The sequence below is a fragment of the Sphaeramia orbicularis genome, chromosome 24 (genome assembly GCF_902148855.1).
Source record: "Sphaeramia orbicularis chromosome 24, fSphaOr1.1, whole genome shotgun sequence".
Lineage (NCBI taxonomy): Eukaryota > Metazoa > Chordata > Actinopteri > Kurtiformes > Apogonidae > Sphaeramia > Sphaeramia orbicularis.
The window spans coordinates 35,133,262-35,161,092 of NC_043979.1; the positions used below are offsets into that span (position 1 = coordinate 35,133,262).

Sequence of the window (27,831 nt, forward strand, 5' to 3'; positions counted from 1 at the left end):
TTTCAAAAGAGCTAAACCAGTCCAGTTGAACCGAGAAGACCTACCAAAAAGAACGATGACCTGGGCAAATGACAAACCTACACAGACAACAAATGTACAACATGTAGCATTTTCAAAATATCTTCAGTTCAGTAAAAAACTGAAGCCACTAGAATCCGATTTTTACAGCAGGATAGTTTTTACCAAACTTATCAAAGCTCAGAGATGATATAATTATTAGTGCTGAGCAGCGATTAAAATTTTTAATCGTGATTAATCATGTGGATTTCTGCGATTAATCGCATAGTTGTGTGTGTGTGGGGGGGGCAGCATCAACAGCGTGTATCGCCTTTCAGTGATATTTCAGACTGGAAGTACTCCGGTGATAAAAAAAAATAATTCCACACTGCAGTGCTTCCAAACAACTGTGTCCTTCTCAACCCCACCACCTGAAGACATTTAAAATGAAAACGTCCATGGAAAAGACCAGTACTTTCCTCCATGTTTATGTCCCCGTAGCCAGTTCAGACATAAGAAGGAACTAACAGACACGTTTCTTTCACTCTGTTTGTATGGCCCCAAAAACGTTTGCCTGTGAGTATTTTATGTTCAGTTGTTGTAAGAATGAATAGTATAAAATATCTCTGATGTGAACCTTTGTTGCTGAATAAAAAGACGTAAATCTTAAATTAATCTGTAAATGCTAATCATTAGTGTGTCTATGCATTTTCCCATTCAAATTAGCATGGAGCTAAATTGACTGTTAATACAACAATCACATGGTAAATAAGTAAAGGTTAGTTCAAAGGCTGGCATATTATATCTAAACACAACCAATGAATTTACATAAACTTAGCATGAGCCTGCATAAAGAATTAGCAACCCATCTCCAACTGCTAGCATAAACGAATTAGCTTAAACATGTTAATAACACATTGTAATAAACACATCCAAAATAACGTTATAAACATGTTTCTAACGGCACGTTTGCATGTGAAATTACTTAGCAAACAACAAAATGATTGATACATACAGGCGGTGCTTTTGTACACACAGCACCGACGAGTGGAGCGCCAAAATAAAAGCATGAGTTTCAAAATAAGAGTCCGTATGTCTAAATCAACTAAGACTTGCTTGAAAGGCAGAACAATAATAAAACGGCATTAACGTGAGATAAAAAAAAATTGTCTGCATTATTTAATGAATGCGTTAATGCGGTAATAACGCATTAACTTGCCCAGCCCTAATAATTATACTTTTCTTTTTTTTTTCTTTTGTTCAAACAAGGTATAGTTTTTTAAATGTTACCTGCTTGAACCTTGTCTATACCCTGTCTGAACAAAAGCGAATAAAAGTATAATTACATTAACTGAAGACAAAATGAACATCATTAGCCTTACTCAGAGATGATAGATGTTTCGACTATACAAACATTATCTTATATCCCAGTATCAAAACGTGCTGTAATAAGTAACTACCCAGTTGCAGTAGATGTACATACATAATATCTAGAATATTTCCACACAGATGTCACCAAAGAAAACAAAGCTTTGTATCTATTTTAAAACATACCTGTATAAGGGGGCGTAAGGATCCAATTTTCTTCCAACTGCAGATACTACGCCAGTCAGGCACCTCACCAGGTTTCAGCAACATTTGTGCTCCTCTGTAGTTTATTTCCTCATACAACACCCACCTAGAAATAAACGAAACAACACAGGTTAAAGTTTTCACTAAACTGATGTTCTAAAGTATCTGTAGGAGCCATAATATGACAGTCGAAAGTAAGAACAAAAGTAATGTTTCTATGAAACAGCAGTAAAAAAAAAAAAAAAAAAAAAAAATCATGGCTTACTTAAAGTTCATATTTCACAGAAAGAATGCATGTTATATGAGAGATGCGTTATGAGCGTACGGTTTTTCTATACTGGATGTAATTAAGACCTTTTTCTGTATGGAGGACTGAACCTGAAATATTGAAAAATATATAAAGAAATAGATAAATAAAGGGTGCGGAAATGAATTTATCTTTATTCATAATTTATCTTTATTTATAAAGAGAACAGCCCAAAAAAGTACCCACTATAAGAAAAAAAGGAGAACAGCCCAAAAAATTATCCACTATAAGAAAAAAAAGAGAACAGCCCAAAAAATTACCTACTATAAGAAAAAAAAGAGAACAGCCCAAAAAATTACCCACTATAAGAAAAAAAGAGAACAGCCCAAAAAATTATCCACTGTAAGAAAAAAAAAGAGAACAGCCCAAAAAATTTTTCAATCTAAGAAAAAAAAGAGAACAGCCCAAAAAATTATCCACTATAAGGAAAAAAGGAGAACAGCCCAAAAAATTATCCACTGTAAGAAAAAAAAAGAGAACAGCCCAAAAAATTTTCCAATCTAAGAAAAAAAAGAGAACAGCCCAAAAAATTATCCACTATAAGGAAAAAAGGAGAACAGCCCAAAAAATTATCCACTATATGAAAAAAAAGAGAACAGTCCAAAAAATTATCCACTATACGAAAGAAAGAGAACAGCCCAAAAAATTATCCACTATAAGAAAAAAAGGAGAACAGCTCAAAAAAATTATCCACTATAAGAGAAAAAAGAGAACAGCCCAAAAAATGATCTACTATAAGAAAAAAAAGAGAACAGCCCAAAAAAGTATCCACTATAAGAAAAAAAAAACCAAAACATCATCCACCTTTTCAATTAAGTGGGTGCTGTTTACCCGAAAGGTCTTTTGCTTTAAAATTTAGGGCACCACAAAAAATAAAAGCATAGGCTGAAAATTTTTAAGGCCTTCAGCTAATGTGGCTAATGCTAATGAAGTAACCTACCAGAAGCGGAGGTTGGGGCACTAAAAATAAAGTTATTTAAAAATAGTGCATAATTTTTTGGGTTGTTCTCTTTTTTCTTATAGTGGATAATTTTTTGGGTTGTTCTCTTTTTTTTTTCTTATAGTGGATAATTTTTTGTGCTCTCTTTTTTTTCTTATAGTGGATACTTTTTTGGGCTGTTCTCTTTTTTTTTTTCTTTTCGTGGATAATTTTTTGGGGCTGTCCTCTTTTGTTTTTTCTTATAGTGGATAATTTTTTGGGCTGTTGCACCTCTGGGCCACCGTACCTTCAGCTCAGAGGCGGTGAAATGTTTTTGGGTCTACCATGTGACTTTTTCAAAGGGCTGCAGTCAGACTGTTGTGGACTTTTTTGTTCCATAACCCTCAGGATCTTTTAAGAAATCCAAAATGACTGTCTTACTGCGTCTGACCTCAGCAGCGATGGCGCGATGCGAGAGGCCTTGATTATGCAGCTCAACAATCTGACCATGTTGAAAGACAGAAAGCTTTTTTGCCTTGAAAATGACACTGAATCCACATTTTTGCACAGTTTGGCTTTTAAAGGCTGTGGTCTTGAACGTTTGATCGCCTAATGAACAGCTTATTTTAGTTTAAATGTTGTTTTCAATAAATTCAGGGTTTCCGCAGGTATCAGCAAATCTAATTCAATGCTTTTAATGCCCTTTTTAATGCCACTTTAAACAAATTAAATGCCCATATCCAACTGCAGATACAGTTTTATATATAATTTTATGACAGTTTACCGTCGACAGGCTTTAACCAGGTTCTGAATAGTTCCTCCTCTTATCACTTCTGCTGAAACTTGCATTTTCCAATTTTTCAGACATTTGCTAATATTCCTCTTTCAACACAGCACGTTGCATTCCAAGCATCCGGTGTTGTGACTTTGTGTTTCAGCCATAAACAATAGCCAATTAAAGGGTTCCGCCTGTCAATCATCACACTATACTTCCAATCAAAATTATTAAATGTTAATATAATCGAAATAAATCGTGAAAACAATGTTTTTTTTCCATCAAGTGTATTTAATTTTTTAATGCCCCTGTACATTGAATTTAATGCTTTTTAATGCTTAATTTTCACAAAAAAATATTTAAGGACTTTTAATGCTTTTTAATGACCTGCAGAAACCCTGTAACTGCTTACTCCAATACATAGAACTTCTTAAGATCTTCCATCTACTGACCACAAATGATTGATACTTGGGCTAATTGAATATATGTACTATGTATACTATACTGCTGCTGACCTACAGGAGCTGTCGTGTCTGTATCTGGTCTGTTATTTATTTTCTTTCATGTTATGTTGTGTGTGAAAAATTGTTTCATATGATTATATTGTATGTTATTTGTGGTACAGCTAAGCAAGCGAGTGAGTGAGTGAGTGAGTGAGGAAATGAGGAAGTGAGTAAGGAAGTAAGCAAGGAAGTAAGGAAATGAGGAAGGAAGGAAGGAAGGAAGCAAGCAAGGACATAAGTAAGGAAATAAGGAAGGAAGTAAGGAAGTGAGGAAGTAAGTAAGTAAGTACGGAAGGAAGGAAGGAAGCAAGGAAGTGAGGAAGGAAGGATGGAAGTAAGGAAGGATGGAAGTACGGAAGGAAGTATGGAAGGAAGGATGGAAGGAGAAAGTAATTAAGGAAGTAAGGAAGCAAAGAAGTAAGGAAGGATGGAAGGAAGGAAGGAAGGAAGCAAGGAAGGAAGGATGTAAGGAAGTGAGGAAGGAAGGAAGGAAGGAGGAAGTAATTAAGGAAGAAAGGAAGTAAGGAAGGATGGAAGTAAGTAAGCAAGGAAGTGAGGAAGGAAGGAAGGAAGGATGGAATGAAGTAAGGAAGGAAGGAAGGATTGAAGTAAGGAAGGATGGAAGTAAGGAAGGAAGGATGTAAGGAAGTGAGGAGGGAAGGAAGGAAGGAGGAAGTAATTAAGGAAGTAAGAAAGTAAGGAAGTAAGTAAGCCAGTAAGTAAAGAAGGATGGAAGTAAGTAAGCAAGGAAGTGAGGAAGTAAGTAAGGAAGGATGGAATGAAGTAAGGAAGGATGGAAGTAAGGAAGGAAGGAAGTGAGGAAGGAAGGAAGGAAGGAAGGAAGGAAGGAGGGTAAGGAAGTGAGGAAATAAGGAAGTAACTAAGGAAGTAAGTAAGGAAGGATGGATGGAAGGAAGGAAGGAAGGAAGGAAGAATGGAAGTAAGTAAGGAAGTAAGTAAGGAGGGAGGGAAGGAAGGAAGGAAAGAAGGAAAGAAGTAAGTAAGGAGGGATGGAAGGAAGGAAGGAAGAATGGAAGTAAGGAAAGAAGTAAGTAAGGAGGGATGGAAGGAAGGAAGAATGGAAGGAAGGAAGGAAGGAAGGAGGGATGGAAGATAGTAAGGGAGTAAGGATGGAAGGAAGGAAGGACGGATGGACAGACAGACAGACAGATCACTCCAACAGTGTGTTAGATGTAAATTATGGAGGACCACTGTTGTATCCCCTTTTGATACCAGTAGGAATAAAGTTCATTTCCCTTTCCTGTCGTTTTAAAACCACTAGATAATCCTGTAAACCTCTGTCATCCTCCCTCCTGTCTAATGTCAGTGCGACTCCAAACATCCATTTGAACTGAACTTGTCGTCTGTTCTCAGTGAGGCTGTTCTTTGGTGATTCCTCCTCTGTCCTCCGGTAAAAATGTGCCACTCTGGAGACAACTGTGGCACACTGTGAGCCCTTTGTTTCCTCAGTGGGCTCCCACCTGCGCTCTGAATCTCACACATCAGCAGCAGTTTTCCATCACGGCTCAGCCCTGTCAGTACTGTCATACAGCCGTACAACATGTGCTGACGCCGCACTCTGCACATCTGAAACAGCACCATTTAAACATCCACCGTCAAACTGCTCCGACCACATACTCACCTGGATTAAATAAGAGCCAATGAAAAGACAAAAATTCCAAATTGACAAGAGAACAAAAGTCAAAAGTCAGACTGATTTAGTTTCTTCTATCGTCTCTAAGTCTTCTATCTTTAGTTTGCTTTGTTTGTTGAGCTTGATCATGTAAAACATTTAATTCTCTAAGTGATTCTTCCAACAGTGACACACACTTCATGGGTGTGGAATGTCATAAACACCACACAGACACATATCAGTACTTGACAGATGATAAGTGGAGAATTCTACAGAGATAGCAGGGGTTTGAATGTGGATATGCAGAGACAAAGCAGTAAAAAAAAAAAATGGCTTACTTCAAGTTCATATTTCACAGAAAGAATGCATGTTATGTGAGTGGTGTGTTATGAGCTTCTTCTGTTCACTGAAAGTTGAAAACAAAAAAAAAAAAAACCTAAAAAACACTGAGAAAGGGCAGACCTCTACCATGGCAGATCAGATGGATCTATCTATCAATCACGATAGATAGATAGATAGATAGATAGATAGATAGATAGATAGATAGATAGATAGATAGATAGATAGATAGATAGATAGATAGATAGATAGATAGATAGATAGATAGATAGATAGATAGATAGATAGATAGATAGATAGATAGATAGATAGATAGATTTTTAGCAAGTATGACAAAGTTCTCAAAAGTGAAGTTCCTATGACAAACCCTCTATTTTAAAACCTAATAATTAGTTAGAGGAAAAAAATATTTGATCAAACCTAAATAGCAAGAGTTTTGACACATGCCAGCATCACAGATGGTCAAATTAAACATTTTAAATTTCAATTATCAATATCAATTTTTTTTTTTTTTTACAATATTTACAACATACAAACAATATTAACATTATATTCAAATGTATTTTGCATAGATATATGCATTTATTTATTTAAAACATTATGTTTAGAATATGACATAAATAATATAATAGTCAAATATAATTGTATTTGGAATAAATTTAGTTTATTTATGAGTTTATAAAATGAACCCAGAATGATGGCAGAAAACTTTGTCACTTTCCAAACATTCACACTCATAAAACTCCTCAAATTTTTTTCTCATTTCAAAATATATTTTCCTTAAAACATAACCCAAAAATATACGTTTGGTGTTGATTATTGTAATTAAATTTTGTTGACCACATGTTAACCTTCCCTTGACTTCACACTAGAGCCCGACCGATTTTTTGGGATTTTTGGGGATTTTTGGGGCCGATGCAGATATTGGGGGCTAAAAAAAGACGATATCCGATATATCGGCCGATATCCGATATTGGGGGGGGGGGCGGGGTTAGTGGTCCATCCTCGTCAGAGCGCACAGTAGTGGTAGGTGATTTTCGCCAGGGCGGGGTTGGAGCGGGGGGGGGGGGGATTAGCGGTCCATCCTCGTCAGAGCGTGCGAGCTGGGGGGGGGGGGGTGACTATGTGATTGCGTGTGGGGGGGGTGATAGCATCATTGTCCGAGCAGGGGTGAAAGTGAAACTAACTCGCTTTAAAGTTCCTCTTATTCTCTGGGCAGCGCACACACACACACATAGGAGCAGCGAGTGACAGAATCTCCGCGCAGCAAAAAAAAAAAGTTAATATATCGGCTACATCAGCTACATAATTGCCGATGTTGATTAATTGGTGATACGCTATAATCGGCCAGCCAATTAATCGGTTGGGCTCGACTTCACACTTTGATAACACTGAGGGTTCTCATATGTCCTGAGAAGACACACACACACCCACATACACACACATATTCACCATTTAATGCGCAGGTGTCAAACATGTGGCCCGGGGGCCAAATCCGGCCCGCCAAAGGGTCTAATCTGGCCCGTGGGATGAATTTGTGAAATGCAAAATATACACTGAAGATATTAATGATCAATTTTGTCAAAATCATTTAAATTCAGGTTCCACATACAGACACATACAGTCCAATTAGATTTCAAGTGGGTCAGAACCAGTAAAATATTATCATAATAACCTAGAAATAATGACAACCCCAAATTCTCTCTGTGTGTTTTTTGGTGTAAAAAAGTAAAATTACATGAAAATGTTTACATTACCAAACTATACTTTTATAAAAAATGTGAATAACCTGAACAAATATGAACAAACAAAAATATCTTAAGAAAAGTAAATGCAATTTTATCAATATTCTGCCTGTTACTAAATGTTTTGTGCGATTATAATGCACATGTGTAAATGATAAACTGATAAACCGAGGGAGAATATTGTTAAAATTGCACTTGTTTTTCTTAAGACAATTCAAGTTGTTCAAGTTATTCAGATTTTTAAGGAAACTTTGTAGACGTAAACCTGATCAGAATATAATTTTACTTTTTCACTGTTATTATTTTACTGGTCCGGCCCACTGGAGATCAAATTGGGCTGAATGTGGAACTGAACTAAAATGAGTTTGACAGCCCTGATTTAATGCAAGAAGGTGTCAATCTCACACTAAGAGGAGAACGTGGTGACAGTGAAGATATGGTCTTTCCATTCCTCCATTGCGAGTCAGTCCCACCACAGCTGTCATATACTCACATGCCTCCTTCCACCACAACAGACTGGACTCTTCCACAGCCTCCTGCAAGTTGAAGGTTGACCGATCCGTCCGTCAGAACCACCCTTTTCCCCTTTAAACCACAGCGCTCAAACAGGATGATGGATGGCAGTGAAAACTCCTACCAAGGGGAGAAAGAGTCAGAAATGGCATTATGGGTGGACGTGGGCAGAGAGCTGCGAGTCACACAGGTTTAAATTAAAGTTATTTAGACGTTACCCTGGAAACCAAACACATTTAGACCTCCCTGGCATCCGTCCCTACGTGAACTCGTAACAGATGGGTACTTTTTTTTTTATGATCGGCGCTTATGTTGTAACAGAACATTCAACACAGATACAGCAGATGGAATGATTCAGTGTGTCAGGCTCAGGAACTTCAAAAACATACAAGATAAATCGGTAAAAACAGCGATTATCCAACTTCATATGGAGAACTCAAGATTCAAGATTAAAATTATTTGTCATTCAGCATATAAAATACACAGAAACAAAACATTGTACTAGGTCCCGATTGTCAGCAGCACTGAGTAAATAATAGAAATTACTGATAAAAATAATAAAATACTGATAAAAAAAACAATAGGCCTGTAATGGTACACAAAATTTTCGGTTCAGTACGTTTTCGGTTTTCAAAGCCACAGTTCGTTTTTTTTTCGGTTCGGTACGGGAAGAAAGAAAACCCCTCAAAATGTCTATTAATGCATTTATGAATTTTTAAAAAAAAATTCCCCTAATTTTTGGAGACAATAGAATATAGAAAAACAAGAATAATATAATTCTGCTGCTACAAATCAAATAGAAAATAAAATAAATTATTAATATTACTAAATGTATTTTAAACGTTAGTATTGCACTTTTCCCTGAAAGGTAGTTTCGAACAAACAAGAAAAATCTAATCACAGTTCTGTCAGTTCACATTCTGCATAAAAATAACAAAAAAATTCCACATGAAGTGCAACATTAACAAGAGGACAAACTGGTATTCTGTTTAAACAAACTGAAGAGCAAGTTTGACAATACAATGAACCAAATTATTTATTTTAGGACAGAAAAAAAACTGTGTTGTGTGCCTGTGTGCATGCGGGATTTTTTTTTTTTTTTTTTATTGTCGGAGTTGGGAGGGTGGGGTGGGGCACAGTTATATACCTGGGGTGTGGTTCATAACTAACATAACGAACGCTGTCGTGAAACGAAAGTGAAACTTTACATACTTTCAACGTTCTATTTATTCCTCTATTATACAGTGTGCGTGACTGCATGACAGACAGACAGACAGAGCTAGTGTCAGTGTTTTAGAACTACCGTAGTTCCTAGGGGCCAAACAACGTCCGTCTTATTAACGTCTCTTTCCTCGTTGTTGTCTTTCACCTGAACCTGAACTGATCCAAACTGGACTGTACTGATGGTGGAGGGTCTCCAGTCTCTTCCTTCCAGGTTCACATCATATTTGTTGTTTTTTTTTTTACTTTATATCAGCTGCTATTTCATATTTTGGGTCAGTGTGTGCTCCTTCAATATGTCCGTGTGAACCTTGCGCGGATTTAAAGTTCCGCATCGAACGACGTCTTTCATTCCTTGTTCTTTTTCTCATCATACTGTTCCGTTTCAGTACAGCTGTGTACCGAACCGAACAGGTGTGTACCGAAACGGTTCGGTTCCGTTACAGGCCTAAAAAACAATCCCCCCCTAAAAAAAAAAAAAAAAAAAAAAAAAAATTTACCTATAAATAACTAAAATTTTTATTTCTAAAGTGCACAGCAGTAAAGTGCCTGTTAAAAGTGCATTCTGGGGCTCGAAAAGCGCAAAAAGTGCATTCCGGAACTCACTATTTTCATGCCTGCCTTAAAAGCCTTGAAAGGGCCTTGAATACAAATAGTCAAATGTCTACAATGAATTCGCCCTGACATATTTCAAATCATCCACACTTCCTGCTTAGATAACATGTTCCACCCACAGGAAGCTAGAACTCTGTAATCTTCAGTGATGGCTGCAGATAGAAATGCTTTTCTAACAGGAACAGGCTCTGAATTACTGAGTTTTAAGGGATATTGCTTTCAGTAAGTTTAATAAAAAAAAAAAAAGCAAAACCCTGTCTGCGGAACAGTCCCGAAATGTATTCACAAAGGCAGTCCGAAACAAACTTACAAAGCCGACAGTTTGCAGTGACAGGATGGAGGCGTTTGCATGGACACAGCCCATCGCTCGCAGATCGGGGTAGCTGCCTTCTTCTAAAATATACATCTTGTCTGTGAAGTCCTGGCCTTCAAACGCCATCCAGCTGAAAGTCAGTGGGACAGATGCACAAAGCCGTAAAAACACAAGAACATGGAATAAAACAGCTCACAGTACGAGTTAACAACACAAAGATTATTGGAATCTAAAACCACTTCCATTAAGGTTTACAGGTTTGTTTGTTTGTTTGTTTGTTTGTTTATCCTCCTGAGACCCAGCTATGCATTTCTGTCCTCTGTAGGGGACAAAAGTTTGACAGTTTTACTTAAAAAATGCTGTCTTCTGTTAAAAAAAAAAATAAATAATTTTAAAAATGTATCTGAAAAAACTGTTGTATTATGCAGTTTCCAAACAACACAATTATTTAATGTAAAAAAACTAAAACTTTCACTTTCCTGGGTCTCAGGAGGTTATTTATTTATTTCGAATTTGCATTAAAACCAAACAACAACAGGATTATATAAAAGAAAGTCCAACATTCGAAAAGGAGCGGGATGAAGTTTATAGAATTTATAATCTCCCGTTCCCTTACCCCATCCTTCAACCTACACTAAATTCCTACACAAAACACCACATTGCTGTACATATCAAGGATAGATTGTCCATTTTGCAGCAGCATTTCATATTAAAGTAAACTCTATCCTTTTCGTAGCAGTAATAGTGCACATATGAAAAACACAAATAAACTCTGTCCGTTTCATGGCAATAATACACATATTAAAAACAAAAGTAAACTATTTGTTCCATAACAGTAAGGCACAAAAAAATAAACTGTCCATTTCTTAGCAATAATATACTTACCAAAAATAAACTATATTCAATTTATAATAAATACCCATATGAAAAAAAAGACAAACGCTGTCCTTCTCATAACAATAATACCCATATGAAAAACAAAAGTAAACTCTGTCCTTTTCGTAGCGGTAATAGTGCACATATGAAAAACAAAAATAAACTCTGTCCTTTTCATGACAATAATACACATATTAAAAAACAAAAATAAACTCTGTCCTTTTCATGACAATAATACCCATATAAAAAAACAAAAATAAACTCTGTCTTTTCATGACAATAATGCACATATCAAAAATAAAAGTAAACTATCTGTTCCATAACAATAATGCACAAAAAAAATAAACTGTCCATTTCTTAGCAGTAATATACTTATCAAAAATAAACTAAATCCAACAAATACCCATATTAAAAAACAAAAATAAACTGTCCTTTTCATAACAATAATATACATATGAAAAACAAAAGTAAACTATCCATTCCATAACAATAATACACAAAAAAAAATAAAATAAATAAATTGTCCATTTCTCAGCAGTAATATACTTATCAAAAATAAACTATACCCAACAAATACCCATATCAAAAAACAAAAATATACTCTGTCCATTTCATAACAATAATACACATATGAAAAACAAAAGTAAACTCTATCCTTTTTGTAGCAGTAATAGTGCATATATGAAAAACAAAAATAAACTCTGTCCTTTTCATGACAATAATACACATATCAAAAATAAAAGTAAACTATCCCTCCCATAACAATAATGCACAAAAAAATAAACTGTCTATATCTTAGCAGTAATATACTTATCATAAATAAATTATAGCCAACAAATACCCATATAAAAAACAAAAATATACTCTGTCCATTTCATGAATATATATATATATATGTATACCCATATTTATATGTTGAATATTTAAAGGGGTCATATTTTGCTAAACCCACTTTTATTAGTCTTTGGTTCATTTATTTGTGTATTTGGACCCTAATAGTTCATAAAGTTTGAATTTGAACCCTCCAGGTGCTGCAAAGATATCTTTGTATTAATTTTGGCAAAAATCGAGTGGATTTCTACAACCTTTCTAATTCCTGCTTAATTTGTTACGTTTTATAACTAGTTACGTTACGACATTTGCACATATAAGGTCAAGACTTCCAATGAACATTTCTCTGAGTACAACATAATTGTTTATCAGCAGCGATGGTTGTAGTCCATAATGAAAATACAGTTGCAGAAAAAATTATTAGATCATCAAAAGTCATCAGAAACAATAATTATGCAATCAAGCACTAACTCCTGTGTGTGTCATGTGACTAAAACAGACAGAAAAGAAAACATGGAATGCCTAAAAGCACTGTTTTTGTCAGTACAATGACATAGATATTGATGTAAGAACTGAAGTGATTTATTATTATCAAGTTATTATCAAGAAAACCATGGAAAATGAATAGATATCAGCTCTGAAATTAAAATACTATGTGCTACTTTTGTTGTTATTATTATATTTGTCCAAACAAATGTACCGTTAGTTGTACCAGGCATTAAAATGAAAAAGAAATTGAAGAAAACAAGGAGTGGTCTAATAATTTTTTCTGCGACTGTCCAAACTTGGCGCCGATTACCTAAAATGTAAGCTAAAATGTTGGTTGTATTAATGAACAGAAGTGGCCGGATGGGGAATGAGACAGAGCAGCACAGTCAACAACCTGGAGGGGGTGGGGTGTGAAGTGGCTCATTTGCATTTAAAGGGCCAGCGCTCAAAACGACCTTTCTAGTGTCAATACTCAGAAATAGGGTTGAAAAAAGTGTATGTGAATGGTTTGTATGGATGTTTTATGTTATTGAAAAAATCCACAGAAAAAAGTGTGTTAACAAAGCAAAGGAAGTGGAATTAATTTAATTATTAGTTTGCAAAAAGGGGTGGGAGTCTATAAGTTACACTACTTCCCACTCCTTTTTGAGCGCAGAAAAATTTTGTTTGACCGTGTTGTATGGTTCTTTATCTAATGATTCTATGTGCTCGAAAGAAAACTACACTAACTAACTAATTAAGATGGATCTGTGGAGTTGAATTAATGAAGAATTCAGCCCCAAGCATAGCATTTACAGTTTATGGAGACCACAGGGAAATGTTTGAAAATGCGTAATTCTGTTTAAAAAAGCAAAATATCACTCCTTTAACCCTTTCATGTATAGTGGTCACTACAGTGGACAGATATTCCACAGCTGTTCTCTTGTATATTCATGGGTTTTGTTGTTTTACTTCCATATCAGCCAACACAGTGGACGCTTATGCATCCTCCAAAGCACTGCAGTTCATACAATTATTATTACTTTGCTGCTCATGATAAACCTGATCTGCAGTAACATGTTTTAGTGTAAATCAGTTGCTAATTGTTATTAGACTGCAATTAACAGTTTCCTGAAACAAAAAGTTTTTTTTGTTTTTTTTTGCATATCCTCCTGAGACCCAGCAATGCATTTTATCCTCTGTAGGGGACAAAAGTTTGACAGTTTAACTTAAAAAAAAAATGCTGTGCATTACAAAGGACATTCCATAAAAAATTAATCAATCAATAAAAATAATTTTAATGTAAAAAAATTTTTAATGTAAAAAAGCTAAAACTGTTAAATTCCTGGGTCTCAGGAGGATTTTATCTCCATGAAATGAGTAATAACTAAAATTAGAGTATGATAAAATGTGAGAAAACATTAGCAATTTAGCAATTAGTGACATTAAAAATGTTTTTATTTCATAGTTTTCACACAATATATCACCTTCTGATGATGAGTTTTAAATACATGTTTCTTTGCTTCAAAAATTAAATGCATGGTGTCCAGCTGAGTGGACATTTTTTGTGACTCCACGAAAAACAGGTTCATAAAAAACATTCAATTGCATTGTTTTTTTCATGCCTAAAGACGAATAAAAACACTCAAGAAAAAAATATTGACTAAGGTTCTCATAATTCATGCATGAAAGGGTTAAAGTATGTCATATTATAGAACTATACAATGCTGCAAAAAAGTCTCTGCACCTACACATGTCTTTAACAGATCTTGTGTCCTTGATGTAATATGAGAAAAATGCAACTAAAATAGAACAAGATCACCCTGGAAAATTGAAAAGGGTGTATTCCTCAAGAGGTATATCTTCTAAACAACAACTACAACTACCTATAACCGTGAAGTGATAATGCGTTTATAATATGACTCACCTTCCAGCGAGAACCTTGCAGGAGGCCACAGAAAAACCTTGCTGTAGTGAAGCTTCGCTGTCCTCCAGTGTGAGCACAGAGCCTTGAAAACCCGGATCAGTGAAAAGCTGCACCTGAAGAAGATAATAAACCCGACTCATCCACGCTGAGCTCCTGAGCTCTTTGCACACTTCATGAGCAGAGACAGGCAATATTTTTGAAAAGATTATCTGTCATGTGTTTCATCTATTTCAATAACCTACCTTAAACTTGGCTGCGTTCTCAAAATCATCCTGAAATGAAACACTGTGTGTTAGAGAGCTCGTTTAAATGTACTGAAAAACAAGATGTAGTGATTAAAAGTGAGTTGCTTGCACACTGGCAATTTTTTTTTCTTTGTAACATTCTTATTTAATTTCTACGACGGCGTATTAGGGCCACATTAAAAAAAAAAGAAAGAAGTCATAGTTTTAAAAAAACTCATTATTTAACGAGAATAAAGTCATTATATTTCGAGAATAAAGTCATTATTCAACGAGAAAAAAGTTGTTACATTTCAAGAATAAAGCAGTCCTTCCAGGATTTCACGGGAATTTTTTTTTTGATTGTTGCTGCCTAAAATGCCTGATTTTGTGGCAGCTTTTCCAAAAAATTGTGGTGAAAGATGCAATGATTTGAGGCTTCTTTTATTAAAGTCACAGGAACATGGGCATTTGCAAATTACCTAGAACAGTCTTTTTTAAGTTTTTAGCCTTAAAAAGCACCAGGAAGCAATGATTTTAAACAAAACAGGCTTTTTTTCATTCATTCATTTATTTGTTTTGAGCAGCCAATGAGAGTGCAGCGTCACAGAACGCCAGCCAATGAGAGCGCAGCGTCACAGAACATCAACCAATCAGAGCGCAGCATCACACATCAGCCAATGAGAGCACAGCGTCACAGAATGCCAGCCAATGAGAGCGCAGCGTCACAGAACGCCAGCTAATCAGAGCAGAGCGTCACAGAATGTCAGCCAATGAGAGCACAGCGTCACAGAATGTCAGCCAATGAGAACGTAGCATCATGGAACGTCAGCCAATGAGAGCGTAGAATCACAGAACATCAGCCAATGAGAGCATAGGGTCAAACAACCTGAGAGCCTGATCCTTAGTTTTTCTCTTTCCTGCTGTGCTGTTACACAGTTATAACAAACATTTTTTGCAATAAATAACTTCTATACAAATGCAATGGAGATCAACATCACTTTCATCCAAATGCATGCAGTACGTTAAAGTTATTATTTAATGAAAATAAAGTTGTAGTTTAAAAAAAAATCATTATTTAAAGAGAATAAAGTCGTAGTTTTAAAAAACTCATTTTTTAACGAGAATAAACTTGTACTTTTATGAGATTAAAGTTGTAATATTTTGAAAATTCGACAGAGTTTCTGGTTTTACAGCGAACGCAACAAGCGAAGCAGGAATGTGTTGATGGGGGGACAGGTTCAGTATTCAACCTTTGTGCGTAAATCCCAAATGAAAGTAAAACTTCACAAAATGTTGTAAGTTCTCTATTATTCGATGAGTGAGTACGACTTTATTCTCATTATATTATGACTTTATTCTCGTTATCTTTATTCTCGTTAAATAATGACTTTATTCTTGAAGTATAACGATTTTATTCCCGTAGTGACAAGCGTTTTTATTTTCTTATGTGGCCCTTATACGCCGCCGTAAATTTCTGAGTGTTTATCGATGATCATTTCTATGACAGCGGAGACAGATGACCCCCCCCGCCCCCTTGATTTCTGTATACAGTTCCGCATGTGTTGTTCAATCTTTAATTAAGTTGTATCAGAGAGTTTTTTAAGTGAGTATATGAGCCCCATTTGGCTGTTTAATCTGGACAAACCAGATCATCCTTTGGAGGATAATGTATATCCACTGTGGTTACCTGAGTGCAACTGTTGTTAAATTTAAGATCCTGAAGGAGAATCATCACTACAAGCACGAACAAACTTTCTTCCACAATTCGAGGCTTTTTATTTTTGGGACTCGTTTGCCTTATGGGCTGGTGAAGTCAACAAAAACAAAAACTGGAATGACATTTGTCTGTTTTTTTTTTTTACCAATGTCGATCTGCTGGTGAATTTACCTGTTCATTCCAAATAAAGATACAATAAAAAAAAAAAAAAAGTGAGTTGTTTGGAATTTTCTGGGACATGTTTGAAAATATTCAGGCTGAAGGGAAAGATAAAGGAAAAAATAAGCTATCCTGCATTCATTAAGCTAATTTATCATGTTGTTATGCTAAATCAGGTTCGAATTTCTCTAATTTTTATTAAATTTTCTTAAGCCTTTTAACTCGTCATGCTGAAGTTGCATTACGTCTTTTATCCACTTCATAGACTTGCATGAAATCTCTGCCTGTTTGCCATCAGCTGGTATGAAACCAAAGCCATTCATGATGACTCACCACCATCGTGATCTCAGATGTTTTCAGATTCAGTCTTGTGACATGTATTTTCCTCTTCTACACTCAAAAAAAATGTTTTTCGGTTCCACATTTTTCCCAAAGATAATTTAGTGGGAAGGTTCTGCTCATGATTATGATTACATTGTACAGCTGTCTATGCTTTTTAATTTATTCTTGTATTTTATTCTTTTATTTTGGTTTTATTCATTCTTCTGAACTGCACTGTTTTTTTTGTTGTACAGTTCTTTGTCTTTAAATTTTTTCATCTATTAGGTTTTATTTATTCTTCTGTACTGTACTGTTTTCTTTTTTTGTACAGTTCTTTATGTTTTAATCTGTTCTTGCATTTTATTCTTTTATTTTACGTTTTATTTATTCTTCTGTGCAGCACTGTTTTTGGTTTTGGTTTTTTTGTACAGTTCTTTATCTTTTAATCTATTCTTGTAGTTTCTTCTTTTATTTTGGTTTTATTTATTCTTCTGTAGCACTTTGGTCCACTGCGGTTGTTTTTAAGTGCTTTACAAATAAAGCTGGATTGGATGGGAAGATTAGTTTAAAACCACTGACGACTTTGGTCAAATGCAGTGAAAAAAACAAAGCAATTAGCTTTATAAGAATTAACAACACATGCAAATCAATACCATATTACGTGGGACTGTGATGCTGTTAAATAATTTTGGAGACATTCATAATACCCTACAAAACATTTTTTAACGTGCCTAAGATGTACATGTCAATAGAAAATTATAAAAAGCTATAAATAAATAATCAAAAAAAAAAAAAGAATTAACAACACAATCAGAACAGAAGCCTAATTACAACCCATGCGATTATCTGCAATTATGGGGCAGAACAGAAATACTACATTTATGTCATCTTCTGTCAAACAAATGGCCATTTTTCTTCTTCATACTCCTTTTCGACCATGCAAATTCAGACTTGCGTGTACTTCTGTTCATTTAAATCTGCTAAAATTTACTTAGGGGGTCAAATGAGTGGCCATTTTTGGCAAAAAAAAAAAAAAAAAAGTTGTCATAAATGCATAGAACTGTGTTGAAATAATGCTAATACATTTGTGCACAGACTACTGATATTATCTGACAGTGGAAGCTCTATTTTCAGAAATATTGGATTTTGAATAGCACGTGTATGTGAAAACTTTTGCTGGTGGACGGATGTGACATTACCCATGATGATCTGGTCAGTACCAGTACTTTATTAGTAATAAACTTATATACCGACTATTGCTAATTCTCCTCTTATTCATAAATGTTAGTATTGTGGATCTAAAACAATAACAGCTGACACAAAAACACAAACTGTGGCAGTGGACGGATGTGACATGGTTGTTACAGATCCCATCATACTGATGCTCGGCAGCCATGCCACCGTTTCCACAAATGATCCCTGTGCAAAAACTAGTATCAGAATTATTTATTGTATATTTTATCATCATACTAAAGAGTAAATAACAATATAGAATTGTTATTTCTTTATAAAAATGCTTATTATTAGAAAACTGTTGATTTAAAAAGTGACGTGTGACATTCTTAATGTATGTATTGGTGTAACATAAACAGGATGGATCAGCACCATACTCCATATTGAACCTGTAAAAATAAATCGTGATATGTAGGATAGAATCTTGTAAGAAAAACTGGGGAATCTAAAAGAATAGAATATTTGTTTTTCAGCTAAATTCAGTTCAAATATAACTTGGCCATTTGTGACATGAAAATATAGCATTTAATTGTGATGAAATTGGACATTTTTGAGCTGAAAACACAGTTCATATGACCATCAACATGCTGCAACAGAACTGAAATCCTGTACATTTGCATAACTTGCATTTACCAACACAAAGTTCCTTTGGGGATTCACTTAGATTGATTCATTATGCACAAAGACAGAAATAAGACCTCTAAGCAAATTTTAGCCGAAATGTTATTTTGTTTTTGTCTTAACCTGCTTTGTTTTGTTTTATTTTGTTTCTTTGCATGTTCGAAATAAATAAAATAAAATAAAATAACCTGAGTAAAGCAGTAAGACAGGGGTGTCAAACTCATTTTAGTTCAGGGGCCACATTCAGCCCAATTTGATCTGAAGTGGGCCGAACCAGTAAAATAATAATAATAATAATAATAATAATAATATATAAATAATGTCAACTCCAAACTTTCCTCTATGTTTTAGAGCGAAAAAAGTAAATTTACATTATGAAAAGGTTTACATCTACAAACTATCTTCTCAAAAGATGTGAATAACATGAACAAACTGAAAAAATAAGTGTAATTTTAACAATATTCTGCCTCAGTTTGTCATTTCCACATGTACATTATAACTTACGGATCACAGTGGAGCTACAGATACACAAAATATTTAGTAACAGGTGAAATATTATTAAAATTTTACTTACTTCTCTTTTAGACATTTCAGGTTGTTCATATTTGTTCAGGTTATTCACATTTTTTGCAAAATTATACTTTGTTTTTGTGTAAATACATGAAAATATTCACATTTACAAAGAGAAAAATTTGGAGTTGTCATTATTTATATATTATTATGATAGTATTTTACCGATTCGACCCACTTGAGATTGAACTGGTCTGAATGTGGAACATGAACTAAAAGGATTGTTAATATCTTCAGTGTAATTTTTGCATTTCACAAATTCATCCCAAGTGCCGGATTGAACCCTTTGGCGGGCCGGATTTGGCCCCCGGGCCGCATGTTTGACACCTGTGCAGTCAGATTTCATGATCAGAGGTGCGGTCTAACCTGAACAACGGGCATGGCTGAGGCGATTCTGGGCACCAGCGCCCCCCAGTCCTCTGGGCTTCCATACAGGCCCTTCTCCAGAATGTAGCACTCGCCACAAAAGCCTGGCTCTTCAAACACTACCCAGCTGTGGGAGAAAACAGGAAGAGCATGATCACTCTGTAATGTTACACTGACACATAAGTATTCTGTTTTCTTCCTTTTTCGTGTCATCTTAATTAGCAGAGAAGCTGTGTTTGTGCTGTGCCCATATTTACTTGACAAAGAAAACCACAGGACTTCACAGCAGAGCACAGTCGAAGTGTTGTTCATTACATCCACCAGGGGGTACTGTGATCACTTTGCTTTGTGTGCATGTGTGCATGTGTGTTTGTTTGTTTGTTTGTTTGTTTGTTTTTTAGCAAGATAACTCAAAAAGTTATAGACAGATTTTCATGAAATTTTCAGGAAATGTTGATACTGGCACAAGGAAGAAATGATAAAATTTTGGTGGTGACTTGGGGGGGGGGGGGGTCATCAGAATGAACATGAATGAAGGAAAAAATGAACAAAATGCACAAAAATGAAGAAAATATAAAAATTAAATGAACACAAATGAAGGAAATAATGAACAAAACGCACAAAAATGATGAAAATATGAGAATTAAATGAACACAAATGAAGGAAATAATGAACAAAATGCACAAAAATGACGAAAATATAAAATTAAATGAACACAAATGAAGGAAATAATGAACAAAACGCACAAAAATGATGAAAATACAAAAATAAAATGAACACAAATGAAAAAAAAAAATGAACAAAATGCACAAAAATGAAGAAAATATAAAAATTAAATGAACACAAATGAAGAAAATAATGAACAAAATGCACAAAAATTATGAAAATCTAAAATTAAATGAACACAAATGAAGGAAATCATGAACAAAATGCACAAAAATGATGAAAATATAAAAATTAAACGAACACAAATGAAAAAAATAATGAACAAAATGCACAAAAATGAAGAAAATATAAAAATTAAATGAACACAAATGTAGAAAATAATGAACAAAATGCACAAAAATGAAGAAAATATAAAAATTAAATGAACACAAATGTAGAAAATAACGAACAAAATGCACAAAAATGATGAAAATATAAAACTAAATTAACACAAATGAAGAAAATAATGAACAAAATGCACAAAAATGAAGAAAATATAAAAATTAAATGAACACAAATGTAGAAAATAACGAACAAAATGCACAAAAATGATGAAAATATAAAACTAAATTAACACAAATGAAGAAAATAATGAACAAAATGCACAAAAATTATGAAATTATAAAAATTCAATGAACACAAATGAAGACAATAATGAACAAAATGCACAAAAATGAAGAAAATATAAATATTGAACAAAATGAAGAAAAATGAATTTAAAAACACAATGAAGAAAAATTAGGAAAATAATGAAGAAAATGAAGAAAAATGAAGAAAATATAAAAACAAAATAACCAAAAATGAAGAAAATATTGAACAAAATGAACAAAAATGAATATAAAACAAAAGGAAATATAAAAACAAAATGAAGAAAAATGAAGAGAATATAAAAACAAAATGAAGAAAAATGAAGAAAACAATGAATAAAATTAAGGGGGGGGGGGATCTCTGTTGGCGGATGTCTGTGCTCTCTGAGTGCTTTTCTTGTTTATCATGTGTGGCAACGAGTCCTGGTCAGAGTCCAGTGTGATAACAGTTTTTTTATGTACATGCTCATATCTCAGCTACTATTGCTTTATGTACCTGCTTGGTTGTTGCATTTCATGGTTTAGTTTGTGAGAAAATATTTCTGTTCACAAGACGGAAAGAGCCTGTGTTTGCATTAGTGGGTCTGTGTTTGAGATTACAAACAAGCCTCTCACAGCAGCTAAATCAACACGCTGAGCCAATGAGAGGTGGAGGAGGACGGCGGCACGGCATGGGAGAGGCTGTGGAGTCTAATAACAGACTAGCAGCACCAAAAAGAAAAATACCCTTCGATGCTGTCACAGTCCTGCCTCCTAAAGGAGCACGAAATGTTCCATTCCGCATTATTCACTATTTTGATTCTCCCTGGGGCGGCAGCAGTTAGCATTCCATGTTCTGCATTTCATTATTCCAATTTATCGCTTGTTTGTTTACTTATGCATCTATGAGCTGAGCATAGCATAAATAAATCTGACTGGAACAGAAACAGCCAGGCCACACAAGTACACTGGCATATTCTGCTCTTGTACGGAGATAAAAATCTGACTAAGAAGACACTGACCGAAACAAAAACGACATTCCATGGTAACAGTGTTTATTTAAGCAGAAACTCCTCCACATCGCATACAAATGTCGTGTTTATTCCCACTGCAAAGGGATGTGAAGCTGCGTACTACATGACTAACTTACGCCAACAGGAAGTGAGGTGTGGCAGACTATAACGTTAGTGGACAAAGTGATCTGTCTCGACCTGCCAACACGGGTGTGGCAGCTTTACCGCTACGCACCTGAGCTGCAGCGAAACGGCAATAAACCGCAAAAGAATTCACCCAGACTGTACTGTCAACCAATTATCACACTGGAGCTGAGGAATCCATCTTAAAACATGCACTGGCATCGCTGACATGCACTGGATACACACAAAACAAACTTTTCACTACTACAGACACACCTTTAAGCAAACAAGGAAGAGAGAGAATTAAGAATGAGTGAGTATAGTTAGTGTAGGAGACGTATGTAGGGATGGGAATCGATAAGAATTTAACGATACAGATTCCATTATCGATTTTGCTCATAGATTCTCTTATCGATTGTCATTGAGTGAGGGAATAAAAGAGTACAAAGGGGTGTGTTTGCGTTAACTGTCTTTTATATTTTCATCTCTGCATAGAAAATATAACATATGCGGCAGGGGTGTCAAACTCATTTTGGTTCAGGGGCCATATTTAGCCCAATTTGATCTCAAGCAAGCCAGACCAGTAAAATAATGACAACTCCAAGTTTTTCTTTTTGTTTTAATACAAAAAAAAACCCAATTAAATTATGAAAATATTTACATTTTACAAAAAGATATGAATAACCTGAAAAAATAGAAATTTCATTTGAAAAATTAGTGCAATTTGAACAATATTATACCTGGACTTATTATTTATACATGTACGTTACACACAATGTTACATAAACATTTGGTAACAGGCAGAATATTGTTAACATTTTGGAGTTTGGAACTAAAATTTGAACAATTTCTACAATATTGCATCTCTTATTATTATTATTATTATTATTATTATTAACACAACTACAGATCACAGTGGATCCATAAATGCACCAAACATTTAGTAACAGGCGGAATATTGTTAAAATCGCACATTTCGGGTTGTTCTTATTTGTTTTTATTTACGTATTTATTTGCGTTTTATTGTGAAAGAATACTTTTGTAAATGTACATATTTTCACAGTGTAATGTTTTTTTTTTTTCACTTGAATTTTTTCCACATAATGTTTCACAAAGAAAATTTGTCGTTGTCATTATTTATGGGTTTATTGAGTTGTTATTTTTACTGGAGATCACATTGGTCTGTATGTGGAACCTGAACCAAAATGATCAGAATCAGAAACTCTTTATTGTCACTGTACAGGTACAACAAAACTGAGGATTTGGACAACCTGGACTGTTCAGGTTCATTTTTGCACATTCATCCCGCGGGCCAGAATGGAACCTTTGGCGGGCCAGATTTGGACCCCAGGCCACATGTTTGACACCTGTGATATACAGTATGCACAAATAATAATAACAGATGATGCCGGGCCTGGTTTGGGGAGGGTGGTGGTGGTGCAGTGAAAGTGAAACTAAAGATGCTTTACTAATTCCTCTATTGCCGCATTTCTACTACGTGGAACCGGTTCGACTCGGCTCGTCTCCCGTTGTTGTGCACCTCAGTTCCTTTCCCCTACCTTTGGAAACTTGTATTTGAGGGGTAAGCATCTTTGGGTTATTTATGCAATAAATTATATACATTTTTCAAGTTGGATTTTATATTTTTTGTGTTTTTTGTCCTTTTGTATTGATATAGTAAGTTAAAGTGAAAAAATAATAGACAGATGAGATAGATGAAGTTATGCTGAAAAAAAGATACCAAACATGGGTATAGTAAACATTTCTTTATATAGTATATAAAGGCAAAATCAAAAAGTACTCAGAAACGGCCCAAATAGGCTCAGACCACTAAGGGTTAAGAAGGTCCAGTGAGCTCGGGGGTGCTATGTGCCTGGGGGGGGGGGGGGGGGGGGGTGTACAGCTTTAGAGCTAAGAGGAGCTCACAGTTTTTCTGACCGTGTTCGGGCCGTGTGAGTAAGTTCGTACATATTTAGGCCGTGTTTGGACAGAAAACGTAGGCAGTTAATTCCTGTACGTGCTATACTTTTTGTTTTCAATAAATCTGAGAAGACGAATTTTTGTGGAGGACACGCTTTTTAAAACACGATTCAGCCGTGAAAGGTTTTATTGGAAAACCTACATTTAGATAAGAATAAAAAGTTATTAATAATATACATGCTAATAATATTGAATACAATCTAGTGTAATATTTCCAAAGGCGTCTCCCAAAGCAGTGGAGTTACTGGAATAAACCGGATACTTACACCCCTCCAATGACATCAATTGACTGCGTCTTCATGCCGTAGCCTGTGTCATCCATGTTAATAACAGGCACCGTTAGGTCAATGTTGACTCCCAGTTTGCCAAAATCTCTGTCACTGAACATTTTGAGGTGTGGAGACATGAAATCCTGTGGTAGAAACAGAATATTAAGCTGATGTCAGTTTGTTTATGAAACTAGAGGGCACTACTCAGAGGGCTCACAACTCCTGTCAAGGCCAAATTTCCACTCTTCTTCTCATTTCACAATATTATCGCACCACAAATTATGGTGTAATTACACTGTTTTGCTCGTTGTTGCCACTGGGTGATTTAAAAGCCTTTTTAGAGTAGTAAAAGTCTTACAACAAACAGTGAAAGTCTAAAATTGGTCCATAATGATGTGTTTGTGATGCGCCAGCCGCGGAAAAAATGATTAGAGCATCAAAAGTCATCAAAAACAACGGTTATGCAATCAAGTACTAACGCCTGTGTGTACCATGTGACTAAAACAGACACAAAAGAAAACATGGAATGCCTAAAAGCAATGTTTTTGACAGTACAGTACCATAGATATAGATGTAAAAACTGAAGTGATTTTGGTTATTATCAAGAAAACATGGAAAATGGATTGATATCAGCTCTGAAATTAAATTATGAGCTATTTTTGTTGTTATCATTATATTTTAAAAAAACAAAAAAACAAAAATATACTCTATCCATTTCATGACACTAATACCCATATTTATATGTTGAATATTTAAAGGGGTCATATTTTGTTAAACCCACTTTTATCAGTCTTTGGTTCATTTATTTGTGTATTTGGGCCCTATTAGTTCAAAAAGTTTGAATTTGAACCCTCCAGGTGCTGCAAAGCTATCTTTATATTCATTTTTACAAAAATCGTGTGGATTTCTACAACCTGTTTTAATTCCTGCTTAATTTGTTACGTCTATAACTAGTTACATCACGACATTTGCACATACAAGGTTAAGACTTCCAATGAACATTTCTCAGAGTACAACATAATTGTTTATCAGCAGCGGTGGTTGTAGTCCATATGGAAAATACAGTCTTGGAAAAAATTATTAGACCATCAAAAGTCATCAAAAACAATGGTTATGCAATCAAGTACTAACTCTTGTGTGTATCATGTGACTAAAACAGACAGAAAAGAAAACATGGAATGCCTAAAAGCACTGTTTTTGTCAGTACAATGACATAGATATAGATCTAAGAACTGAAGTGATTTTAGTTATTATTAAAAAAAATCATGGAAAGTGGCTAGATATCAGCTCTGAAATTAAACTCTTATGAGCTATTTTTATTGTTATCATTATATTTGTCCAAACGAATGTACCTTTAGTTGTACCAGGCATTAAAAGGAACAAGAAATTAAAGAAAACAAGGGGTGGTCTAATCATTTTTTCTGCGACTGTATATTTGGTGTGATTTTATTCTGTGTTTCTTCCTCCCACAGCTTTAAAGAACAAATCAAACATCGATATGTGTGACAAATGTAGCGGTGGTGTGCTATGAATGTTTTAGAGAAATATAGATAAATCTCCTATTCTTTTCCAAAAGGAAGTTGTCATGAAAATTAGCAAATAACACACTTCTAATCACATTCAACATTTGGTATCTGTTAGTATTTATCGAAACTGCAGTCTAAGTTTTAAGCTTTTTTAAACAGATTTCTGATTGTATCATGAGTTTGTGGCAAAGGTATTGTGATTAAAGATGAAAATCTCCAGTCTCTAGGTATAAACATGTCCTGGTCTTTGAGGGGAGAGCAGAGTCTGTTCTGTTTGAATGGAGTTCAAAAGGAGAAGTGACTCTATTTATAAAATCACCAATTATTTTGTGAAAACTGTTGATCTGATAACAATCAGACGACTTCTGTGATGATCTTTAACAGCTTATCCATAGACTAGCAAATTCACAACCACATGACATGATCTAAAATCAACTAAATGATCATTTTATGAGACATATGATAGATTGAGGTAAATATTTATATAAATATACCAAAAATCTAAAAATCTAATTGCTTTCACCACTCTTCTAGCTCGTAGACTAATACTACTAAAATGGAAAGATAAACAACCTCCAACATTTAAATCTTGGTTTCTGGATCTTTTGCATCATTTAACATTGGAAAAAATCAGATATTCTATTAAAGGATGTGCCAATAAGTTTTTCAGTACCTGGAAAAGTATTCTGAATCACATAAAAAAGGTAGATCCCTCACTTATTCCAGAGGAGTCTTTTTAATATGACTGTGTGACTAATATCTGTGTCATTTATTTATTTATTTATTATTATTATTATTATTATTATTATTATTATTATTATTATTATTGTTGTTGTTGTTGTTGTTGTTGTTGTTGTTGTTGTTGTTGTTGTTGTCAATTATCTTTTTTTTTTTTTTTTTTTTTGGTGCAACAGGGTGGGAATGTTCATGGGTTTTGGTTAAAAAACAAAAAACAATGACTGTATTATGCTTGTCTGCTGCTGTATGCTAGATATGCAATAAAAACACTTTGAACAAAAAAATATATATAAATATAACGAGAAAAGCACAGACCTCCACCAAGGCAGATCAGTCCCCCTCTCACCCTACCCCCCACCCCCCCCCCCATCAGCACCAAAATTTTATCATTTGTTCCTTGTGCCAGTATCAACATTTCCTGACAATTTTATCAACCCCCCCCCCCCCCCCATAACCACCAAAATTTTATCATTTGTTCCTTGTGCCAGTATCAACATTTCCTGAAAATTTCATCAACCCCCCCCCATAACCACCAAAATTTTATCATTTGTTCCTTGTGCCAGTATCAACATTTCCTGAAAATTTCATCAACCCCCCCCCCAATAACCACCAAAATTTTATCATTTGTTCCTTGTGCCAGTATCAACATTTCCTGACAATTTTATCAAACCTTCCCCAATAACCATCAAAATTTTATAATTTGTTCCTTGTGCCAGTATCAACATTTCCTGAAAATTTCATCAACCCCCCCCATAACCACCAAAATTTTATAATTTGTTCCTTATGCCAGTATCAAAATTTCCTGAAAATTTCATCAACCCCCCCAATAACCACCAAAATTTTATCATTTGTTCCTTGTGCCAGTATCAACATTTCCTGAAAATTTCATCAACCCCCCCAATAACCACCAAAATTTTATAATTTGTTCCTTGTGCCAGTATCAACATTTCCTGAAAATTTGCTCAAAATCCTTTCATAACTTTTTGACTTATCTTGCTAACAGACAGACAAACAAACAAACAAAAAAAATCCGTCCCACCCGATCTGATCACCACCAAAATTTTGTCATTTGTTCCTTGTGCCAGTATCAACATTTCCTGAAAATTTCATCCAAATCCGTCCATAACTTTTTGAGTTCTCTTGCTA

At 34.7% G+C, this 27,831-nt stretch overlaps 1 protein-coding gene across 1 annotated transcript in view; it reads right to left on the reverse strand.

The window, feature by feature from the left end:
* Positions 1–27,831, reverse strand: part of LOC115415031 (uncharacterized) — a 66,745-nt gene that overhangs the window by 9,894 nt on the left and 29,020 nt on the right. Inside the window, exons 14-20 of the mRNA XM_030128439.1 lie at positions 24,419–24,564; positions 19,766–19,892; positions 14,797–14,826; positions 14,555–14,667; positions 10,450–10,582; positions 8,284–8,423; positions 1,552–1,675 (exon numbers count right to left, since the gene is read on the reverse strand). Coding sequence (XP_029984299.1) covers positions 1,552–1,675; positions 8,284–8,423; positions 10,450–10,582; positions 14,555–14,667; positions 14,797–14,826; positions 19,766–19,892; positions 24,419–24,564 — 813 coding nt within the window. The remainder of the gene's footprint in view (positions 1–1,551; positions 1,676–8,283; positions 8,424–10,449; positions 10,583–14,554; positions 14,668–14,796; positions 14,827–19,765; positions 19,893–24,418; positions 24,565–27,831) is intronic.